At 49.3% G+C, this 10517-nt stretch overlaps 1 protein-coding gene across 1 annotated transcript in view; it reads left to right on the top strand.

Annotated features, from left to right (window-relative positions):
• The first annotated feature begins 230 nt into the window (after positions 1–230).
• Positions 231–10517, top strand: part of CACNA1E (calcium voltage-gated channel subunit alpha1 E) — a 272496-nt gene continuing 262209 nt past the window's right edge. The window contains 1 exon segment of the mRNA XM_015586256.2: positions 231–496. Coding sequence (XP_015441742.1) covers positions 231–496 — 266 coding nt within the window.

The raw sequence follows: 10517 nt of genomic DNA, 5'->3' as shown, positions 1-10517 counted from the left end.
TTTCCTCCTTGAGGAATGGAGCTTCGCAGAGGTTGCATTTAGACTCAACAGTTCAGAGCGGCGGGGTTGCCGCTGCCGCCTCTCCGAAGAGCTCGCGAGGCTCCCCCGGAGGCGGTGGTCCCCGTGCCCAGCTGGATGCGGCTCTGAGTCTCCGTGTGTCTTTCTGCTTGTTGCTGTGTGCCGGTGTTCGGCCGCGATCACCTTTGTGTGTCTTCTGTTTAAACTTCAGGATGGCTCGCTTCGGGGAGGCGGTGGTCGCCAGGCCGGGGTCAGGCGATGGAGACTCGGACCAGAGCAGGAACAGGCAAGGAACCCCGGTGCCCGCCTCGGGGCCCGCGGCCGCCTACAAGCAGTCGAAAGCGCAGAGGGCGCGGACTATGGCTTTGTACAACCCCATTCCCGTCCGGCAGAACTGTTTCACCGTCAACAGATCCCTGTTCATCTTTGGAGAAGATAACATTGTCAGGAAGTACGCCAAGAAGCTCATCGATTGGCCATATCCTTTCTAGCCCACCATAATGCCCCGCTCCCTCTATGCATTTCTTTGGGTGAGGGGAAGAACCGAGCATGGAATTTGTCCCCCGCTCCCTTTCCCATGCCAATTTGCCCCTTTGCTGAAGTGCGCTCTACTTCGGGTGCATCTAAGGGGCAAGCTTGGTGCTACAGAGAGACCAGTGTGGGCACTGGTGGTTTTCAAGGTAAGACTTTTGGTGTTTGATTTTTCCTGTGAGGCAATCTCTAGCATCCCTGGTGCGTGGTGTTGCGGCTTTGACTGATTCCCAGGCCCCCAGGCTCCTCACGTTGAAGGAGTTACCCCTAACCTCAGTCCCCCTTTTTCCTCCTCCAGAGCCGCCCCCTCGCCCCTGTCCCCATCAGCTGCAGGGAACACCTGCACTATCTGCCTGGAGGGCAAGTCCCGGCTCCGTGGGGGAGTTTCTGCGTTCACAAGCTTCAAGAGTTCTAGGCCCAAACCCTGTAGACAAGCAGATAGATGGGTAAATAAAACTGGCATTTGGCTGAGGACCCAGCTAACTCTGGGGACCGAGTAGAAGTCCCACTGAAAGTGGAGCGAACGAGTGTGTCAGGGGAGGCAGTCTCTGAGGACACAGCCCAGACAGCTCCGCTGGAGTCCTCCCCTCAGCCAGGGAAGAGCAGCTCACCCCCTCCTTTCCTCAGTCCTGGGTCGGGTGCCCCTGCCTTTTCACGGCCAGCCCTGCCGAGTGCTCTCCCAGTGCCCGGGATCCAGGCGGATCCGCTGGGCCTGAATTCACCAGCTGAAGGCTGCATCAGCTGAGCCCAGAGGTGTACAAGCAATCTGTCTCTTCCTAGCTCCAGGGGAACTGCTTTCCACATAGAGTTGGTGGGGCGTCTCCGACGGTGGCAGTGTCAGGGTAAATGGGCAACAGAAGGAGCTTCTTTGCAGGTTTCAACAAGCGTACCAAATGCAGGCTGCTGATTAGGCATCTCCCTGCCTCGTTCTTCGCTACGAACTTGGGCACCTGGCAAGATCTTTAGGAACTGGGGGTTCCTGGGGTGGTGAAGGGGATTAGTAGGAAACAAGTCAGTGGGGTGGCGGTAAATATGGTGGGGGGTTCGGCTTGGAGGGGACTTTGATGCTCGTGGAGAGAGCTTTCTTGGGATGGATGCACCTGCAAAGGAGGCCCCACCTCTTCTTGCCTTTCCTCCCTCCTCCACTCCCACCCTCCAGGTGTGCAGCACGGAGACAGCTGGTGACATGGTGGGTCCCTAGTGTCAGCGAGGCATGTGGCTGGCTCCCTTCAGGGCCTGGGCATCTCCCTGCTACCCCCACCCCAGTCTTTGTTAGCCCCCCCTTCCTCCCTAGTTCCCTGCCTCAGCAGCACCGTGATTGGCTGGCCCGTGGTGCTTCCAGGCAGCACCCCTCATTAGAAACGGAGGAGCATCTCTAAGCAGATATTCTTCCTGCTGCTGTACACATCCTCCCACGGCCACCCCTGTCTGGGCTTCCTCTCTCCTCCTCCCTGCACTCACCGCCCCCTCCCACCCCCGCAGAGTGATGGGGCCATGCGGTGCCGGTGCCGAGTTAAACGTGCCTAGGGTGGGGATGTTGGGGAGGGGAAGGGTCTGGTCCCTGCAGTCCCGCCTGCCAGCGAGCTGCACAGAGCAGACAGATCTCATTGTGTTGCGTGCTGCGGCTGCACACGCTCCTCCCGTCAGGTTTCTACTGATTTCTCCGGCAGGGCCCTGTCCCCAGCGCGCCTTCTACAATTCTCTAAAATCCCTCACACACCAGGTGCCGCTTTACTGTGCCCTTCTCTTAGGGGCGTATGTACTCAGGCAGGCGCCCTCCATTTCCTTGCGGTAGACAAAGCCGGCCAGCCGCCCCGCGGGTGGCAAAGTGCGCCCGCCGCCCTCCTTGGCACCTTGGACAGCGCCAGCGAACCGACACTCCCTAGGCGGCCCGGGCCCCACGTCCCCCCAGGTTCAGCACGTTGGGCACTTCCGGCTGGGCCTAGGCTCCGGGCTGGGATCTCAGGCACGCTTCCCACACCACGCGGCGGCTGCTGTTCACGTTTTCTCTTCTGCTGGAAAGACGCCGCCTTTCTGCCAGGCGTCGTGAGCGCAAGGTGCACTGTGGGTTTGACTCCGCCCTTTCCTTGTCTCTGGCCAGGGCGGGCCGAAGAGTCAGAAGGAGTCAAAGGGAGGCTCTGCAGTTGATTTCAGCATCATGCTCAGTTCCTGGGCCGTGAGCCCATTCCCGTGGTCTCTCCTCTCCCCATAGTTGGAAGTTTCGCTGTGGTTCTATAGTGCGTAGGCAGTTGTAACAGTGTTCAGAGAACATCTGCTAAGGTGTGTAGAGCAGCCCTGTTGGCAAATTTAAAATATACCATGTTTGCTTCTTTTCTCCTGGCTGTACGTGGTAATTGACTAATATATATTCCCTCCGGTGGTGACCGTGTGGAATCATAGTGCTTCTGTGGGTTCTGCATTTACTCCAATACCACATGCATCTAAGTTCCAAGTCTCCTTTCTAAACACCTCGCGTCCTGAAATATCTTGCTTGTATCTGCTGGGAGACAGTGTGAGCTGCAGTTACCAGTAAAGTTTTTGAGCAAGGCTGTCTGGGTTCCAATCCCAGTACCTTCAGCAGCTCTTTGACTTAGAAAAGTTACTTCATTACTCTATGACTCAGTTTCCTTATTGGTAAAATGAAGGGGATAATAATGAGAATTAGATGAGTTAATATGTATCAGGCTTCTAGAACATTGCCTAATCACCTAGGAAACAGTAGCTATCATTGTTAGTTGAGTCTTTCAGGAATTTCAATGTACCTGAAGGGGGGAGGGGGTCTCAGTTCTAGCTGAACTAAGTCTTCTAGATTTTTACCTCTCAAAGACAGCAGGGGACAGCATCGTCATCACCTGGAGTCTTGTTAAAGTTTCAGAATCCCAAAGCCCCACTTCAGACTTACTAAATCAGAATCTGCATTTTAATAAGCTCTCCAGGTGAAAGGTCATGTGCACTTTAAAGTTTGGGAAGTATGTCTCTGCTCATTGTAAGGGACATATTTTTGAAAAAAGGAAGATTGTTCAGAAAACATGTTAAGACCTGCTTTGAACTGACAGACGCATATGAAGCATGCTCAAGGATTTGGATTATTTGTGTACTATGCATGTTGAGGTGGCCGCGGAAAGTCACTGGCCTGAGAAGGTAATGTGAGCTTGTGTGCTGTGTTAGTGGTATCCTAACACTGCATACTACTGCTCTTTAATCAGATTGGGCTGAAAGGGTCAGCTAAATAAAAGGAATGATTTAATTTAAACTTGTAGGACTCTTTGGCTTGGTGGTGGTGGTGGTGATTTTATCCAGTTATTAATAGGGAAGGTCTAGTTCATAGGGGAAGAAATGCCTAATATAACCCAGATTTGTCATGAAAAATGGTGGCGCCTCGACAGCCCACTCTGAATGCATTTCCTTTTTCTTGGAATTTACATCTGCATAGGCAGATAATTTTATTTTCGTATGACACTCTCTTCTGCAGTGGATACCATAACCTTTTTGAAAATGCTAATCTTATTTAAAACGTGGTATTACATTTTATGTGCTTCCTTCTTTCCTTTCTTGCCCAACTAATAGATCTAACAAAAGGATTCTCTTTTTCTCAGAGAATTGGCTCATCTGATTGTCATCCCATATTCCCTGTGTCGTATGCTTACCAGCTTTAACCCTTCTATGCCCAGCCCCAGTTACCCTGTGGACCCACAGCATATCCCTCTTGACGTGTGAGATGTCCCACACTGGCTTGCACTTTCCCACGTGAGAGGATGAAGGGAAAACATGGTGTGTCTGACTTGGAGCCTCTGTGCCCTTGACGGGCAGGGGGAGGTCCCCCCCACTGATGGCGCGGGTCATCTCAGCAGGGGAGCACATGTGCCTGTGGAAGTGGACATGGTTTAAGGAATATCAAATGTGTTGGCAGCCACTGAGATGATGCAACGCATTACAGTGGACCTGTGGGTATCCATCCATGATTTCTTGCTGCAGAGAATTTCATTGTAGCCCCAGAGAACTCTGGTTTTGGGTCAGAGGTTATGTGCTGTATTCTGGTGAATCCCACTGTAAATCGTCCATTTATTTTGGAGATTTGGGGTGAGGATTACTGGAAACTTCAGTCTCCAAGTCTCCCACTTTGGCATCTGCTTTTCTCCTGCTTTGGTTGCCTATAAATGCGTAGTACCTTGCAGGATAGTAGGCTGTGATCCTGGCGAGGATTTCGGGTTTGATGTCACTAATGGATCATGAGTCAGAGTGCCTTGGTTAGGGCGGAGGGTGGCAGCTCACCAGGACGAGGCCTGTAATTGTGTCCTGTGATCAGATAATGCATAAAGGCCTCACATCTGCTGGGTACCTGGGCACAGATGCAGACAGTGAAACAGGGAGCTACTGTAACAGTGGTGCCAAGTCTGCAGGATAAAGGTCTTCATTTTCTAAGGCTCCCAGGACAGCCTCCAGATTGCCCATTGGCTCTGCTCTTGAAGTGAAGTGTGGGTAACATTTCTTCTGAAGCCAGTCGTAATGGGGATGCAGCCTGGACAGCGACGTGGAGTGAAGGAGTTTGACAGAAATGAATGACTTGTGGATGGCGACCCAAATATCTTGGATGAGATGGTTTTGTCTGTTGGTTCGCACGTCCTGACTTCCCCACCCGCCTTCCCCGTGGTAGGTACAGAGCACACTACGAGTTAAAGGGGAGGGAAACAACGAGAACAGGCCTGCTTTTTATATTCTTCTGAAAGAGCCACACTCTAGAATTATTGGCTCCATCCAAAATCGCTTACCTCAGTTTAGCTTTTCCTGCACAAAATGTAGGTGTTTTTTTCCCCCCTCAAACTCTGCTGCTTTTCCCCTTCTTTATAGGAACAGCTGGTTTCTTTCCATCTTCATGTTCTTCATTCAGATCAAACTGAGTCAGGACTTGCTAAGCTGTCAGAAAGACCCTTCGACTCCCTCTACTCCACCAGCAGACCAGTGGCCTCTCCTTTGTCATTTGCAAGGAAATGGCAGCTCCCCGGCCAGAGCCCCGCCTGGCAGTCCAGCCCATCAAAAGTGACTGACCCTCTTATTTTCTTTATTACTGACCACAAAGACAGGAAAGAGGGGACCAAACACAGCTGTAATTAATACCTTCTTATCCAGGGAGAGAGCGCACAGGCCTCCTTCTTCACGTGCTCTTTCTGCCCAGTCCTCCGTCCTTTTCATTTTTCTATATTTCACCATCTCTCATTTTTAAGTTCAGCCTTTGTGAATAATTCATTATATGTGTGGGTTTTTTTCTAGGATTTTCAGAAAAGAAGGTTATTTGTCTTCTTCTTGGATATGAGCAAGGCGTCTTGCAGAGGGCCAGCCTCACAAATCAACTTTTTCCTTTAAGTCCCGTTTTGTGCATTTGGACCAGGACACGAGAGAAAGGTGGCTGGGGTGGGGGTGTGGAAATCTCTTTTAGCATGCGCTTTCTTGCTGTTTTTATAATGACCACCTCCTACTCAGTCCTGTTAACATTTGGGTGCCCATAAATATGCAGCTAGGCCTCTCCTGTATTCAGAGAACTTGGTTAACCAGAAGATATTTATGTCCCCAAGCACTTGTCACTCCTTTCATCATCCTGGGTCTTTACACTGGTAAATGCTGAGCCACTGAGTGAAGAAACAGGCTCTGTAACTGTTACTTTTCAAATTCCAGTAAGTTCACATGGGAACGTGGAGGGGGAAACAGGCACTGAAATAGTGTATAACAACCCCTCCCGAAACCCCCCATAGACACACATATCACTACCATCAACAGCACCACGTGGTTTCTAAAACAGTCCCTTTCAGAGAAGTATAAAAATGCTAGGGACTTCTCTTCCTAAGCATTCTAAACCTGCACAGAGAGGTTTAGGGGTCACCTAAACCAGCCGTGATCCATTGCTTTTAATTCAGGACAGAAAGTACAGCACAAAGGTTTTCAGAGCCTCCAACTCAGTGGTTTCTCTTACACGTTAAGCCGCTTCAGGGGGGTGTCTGTGGTGTATTGTGCCGAGTACCCCAAGTACGTTTGTTGACTTAGTTTTCCATTCCCTGTATCTTTGGCCAATCTTTGGCTATGGACTCAACCCCATTTATGAGACTCCCATGTCGCCATCTCTGGAAAGCAAGGAACAGCCAGAAGGTGTAGTTAAGAGGGCCAGAATCAGGAGAACAGCGTTGAATGACATTAAAATGCGTCGGTTTCCCAGGACAGCCCCGACCCTGTGCCTGGCAGAGCAGTGGGCCCTTCGTAGGAGCTTCTTTTCTTACTGTATTTTGAGTTCCAAGTTTGTAGAACTAAATAGTTCTACTCTTAGCCTTCTTGAATTTTTTTTTTTTTTAAATATATAAAAAGGCCTGCAGTAGACCCATTTTTACAGTAGTTCACCCAGAGGCAGATGGGCAGGGCTTGGGACTGTAACTCCAGGCTGGGCTCCAGCTACAGGCCCCCGTGGTCCAGCCACGTGAGGGGCTTCGGGGAGAGGCCCTGCCTGGCGCCTGTGCCAAGTGTGGTCTTTTTCCCTGTGGGTGGTTGATTTGAATCGCTGTTGAAGCTCTGCATAATTTCAAGGCTATTTTTTTTTTTTTTTTTTGCTGCATTTGGCCCATCTCTGGAGAATTTGGAAAGCATGTCTCAGATGTGTCTCTGCAGAGAGAGGCTTGTGTCATTAAAGCAAGGGGCTGGGGCGGGGTGTCTTTGTTTCCTCTTCTCCTTTTGGGGACGGATGAAAAAGATATGGCCTAGTGGTGGGTAACAGGTCAGAGTCGATGTCAGGACCAGAGACTTGTGGAAGATGAGATTCTGGTATCATTTCCATGGCCAAGGCCCAGGGTGCCATGAGTGGCCTCTGGGACCCAGAGAAGAGGCCGTGCAAACCTTCGCCAGGAGGAAATTACTCCTCACAGTTCTTTCCCACTCTTCAGCTTCGCTGTAGGTTTGAAGTTTTTCAAACTTTCTGTGCCTCTTTCTTCATTTCCGCGCCATCGTCTCATGGGGCTGGTCAGAGTCAAAAAGCATGAAATGGATTTTCGATGTCACTTGCTTGCATCCTGGCGGTCTCCAGCTGTGTGCGTTTGGGAGCTATTTGGCCACCGTTCTGTCAGCGACTTCTCTTTTCAGCAGGGGGCTTCCACCAGCATCCTGATTCCTCCCTGAGTTTGTTTGTGTTGAAGTCATCCATATTCACTCTGCCAGTTTCATCAACACCACTGGTTAGCGTGTCTCAGAATCTCCTGAAGAGCTGGTTAAGATACAGATTCCTAGACGCCACTGCCCGGTGTTTCTGATTCAGTAGGATGGAGTAGGGCCAGAGAATTTGTATTTGTTACAAGTTCTCAGGTAACACTGATGCTGCTGGCCTTGAAATTGTACTGGGAGAACCACTGCTCTGCACATTTTTTTTTAAATCTGCCTGGCGGTGCCCTTACAGAAGGTAGTCTTACAAGTCGCTCAGGAGAGCACCCAACTTAAATCTCTCACATGCCAGCTCGAAGGCCTGCTGCTGACATAAACTTGTTCTTTGTGTTCAGGAAGGGAGGCTTTGAGACTTCACTATCAAAATACAGATGATCTTGAGTAGGGAGGCATAGTAAGTGAATATATGACATTATCAACTTACAGTTCTTATTTTTATTTTGGCCTTGTAACTGAGAGCAGGCTCTTGTGAGAATTGGCATAGGATGTGCCCCCACTGAATTCCATCTAGCACGTGGCACAATGCTGGCACTTGGTGGACATTCAGTAAACTGTCATTGAGTGAAATACTCAGTTAGTACTGATCGATAACAGGTGTTGATGAAGTGCCCATTACATGCCCAATGTTGCACTGACCTGGACCTGCAGGACCAGCTGTGTCCTTAGTGGGAGCAGAAGAGGCGGCTAGGAGGTAGTGAGGGCATTGGCTGGCTGGGAGGGAGTCAAAGGGTCATTTCATGGGAATTTGGAGGTTGTAAAAGACGAGCTTTCTCTACTTCACAATCTTGCTAAGGATTGTTCCAGGTTCTGTATTACCCAACACAGGCTGTGAGAAAAGTACACAGTGTTTGTTGTTATCTGGCATTTTTGTCATACAGAATTCTTTATTAATTGGCACCCAGAGATCTGTAGTATAATAACAAATAAGATTTGTAGCAATGGCTCCTAGGCACCACAAAATGCCTAGTGCTTTCCAAATGTCACCAATGAAGCACTCATTACATCATGTCCAACGTGATTTGAGCGGTGTGAGCACTTCATTGTATTCAGAACTTTCACAAATTATAATCCATATTGATTTTATAAAGTACCTCTTTATCACTTATTTTTGTTAAATTAACCAAAACATTCTTCTCCAGCTACACCAGATAACAGTGATAACAGAATCACTACCTTTTTCTAGAAATCAGTCCTTTCAGCTCTAGAAATACTCTAGGGCCTGGATATGAATCCTGGTGTAATCGTCATTGTCAGGTGGTGTTTGGAACAGAGTCACTATTTTCTAAATGGATTGATAGCTCAGTAGGCCTTAGATTTGCTGGGCAAGTTCTCCAGCTGGTAGGCTGGTATTGCATCTGACTGGGTGTGTGTGTTTCTCTAGGCTAACATTGAAAGTGAACCACCAAGATTTCCGAGAGAGCCTCCGATAGGCATCTCAGCAAGAGTTTGGCAGATGCTACCTTCCCCAACTTGACTGAATTATGTAACTTTTGTACCTTGGGCTGTTTCTCTGCTCTTTTATACTCCTGTCTCTTTTCTGCTTAATCATGGTTGGGGGATGTTTGACTTGAAACTGTTCAGTTGCAGGGTGATGGTCTTTAGGTGTGGAAGGCAGCGGAACTTTAGAGTTGAGAATGACCTCAGTGGCCATCTAGATGACATCCAGATGAGTCTCTTTGGAGTATTTGGGACTCTTAGGTCCCTCCAGTACAGTGTTTATTTGGTCTGTTAGGAGCACAAATCCTATTGAAATCTGATCGATGCTATGGACTTCTCTTTCCTGAAAAATACACATACAATTTTGCATTCATTTATAGGGGCCATGGATTTTAATTTAAAAATGCTATGAAGACTATGATAGAAAATTCCAACACTCCCGTGTGTCGAGATGCTGGGCTGTCGGGAATGGTGACTCCCAACCCAGCGTCGTATGCTTTAGGTGCCAGTGTGGAACTGCACGTGAAGGACCTACAGGGATGTGTCTACACAGTGCATCAGCCGCGATGAAATGGACCTTTAGCCAACGAGCGTTCAGTCAGTGCAGGGACTCTTTCTACATCGCCCTGATAGATGGCCATCAAACTTCCAGGGACAGGGTGTGCTTTCGTTTTTAGAAAAGGTAAGGTGTAGGAAGTTGAAATATTCTTGTTTAAGTTTCACCTGCTTCCCTGCTGCTCCGCTCCATTCTGTTCTCTAGAGCTGTCTAGACCAAATCTACTTCTTGTTCACTTAATGGTGCTGTGGCACTGGACAGTGCCGTTGGCCAGAACTTTCTGTGATGATGGATATCTTTTCATCTGTGCTGGCCAGTATAGTAACCACGAGCCACATGTGGCTCTTGAGCACCTGATATGTGGCTATTGTTACTGAGTACTAAATTTTAAATTTTATTTAATTTTAATTAATTTCACTTTAAATAGCCACATGTGGCTCGTGGCTACCGTATGGGACAGCAGAAGTAGAGAGCCTGGATAGTAAGTCAGAAAGCCTGAGTTCCTGTCTGGGTTCTGTCCTCTGTTTGCTCGGGAACTGGGCGAGCGTTCCTGGCTTGGCCTGTAGGGTCTCTGATGATCCGCCCTGCGCATGGCACCGGCCTGCCTCAGTCACCACGATCCCCTTCTCTCTAACTGTGCCAGGAGGCCACCAATAATACCTGAAGGCATCACCCTCCTCCGGGCCTCGTGACTGTGCACTTGCTGCTCCCTCTCTCTGGAATATCTCCTCTCCTTCCCCCGGACTTCTGGGCTTTAAGACCGTACTCGGAGGCCATTTCCTTC

Source organism: Pteropus alecto, unplaced genomic scaffold (genome assembly GCF_000325575.1).
Source record: "Pteropus alecto unplaced genomic scaffold, ASM32557v1 scaffold101, whole genome shotgun sequence".
In the NCBI taxonomy this organism is placed as follows: Eukaryota; Metazoa; Chordata; class Mammalia; order Chiroptera; family Pteropodidae; genus Pteropus; species Pteropus alecto.
Note: the sequence above shows the minus strand (reverse complement) of the source record. Positions and strands in the feature narration are given on the sequence as shown.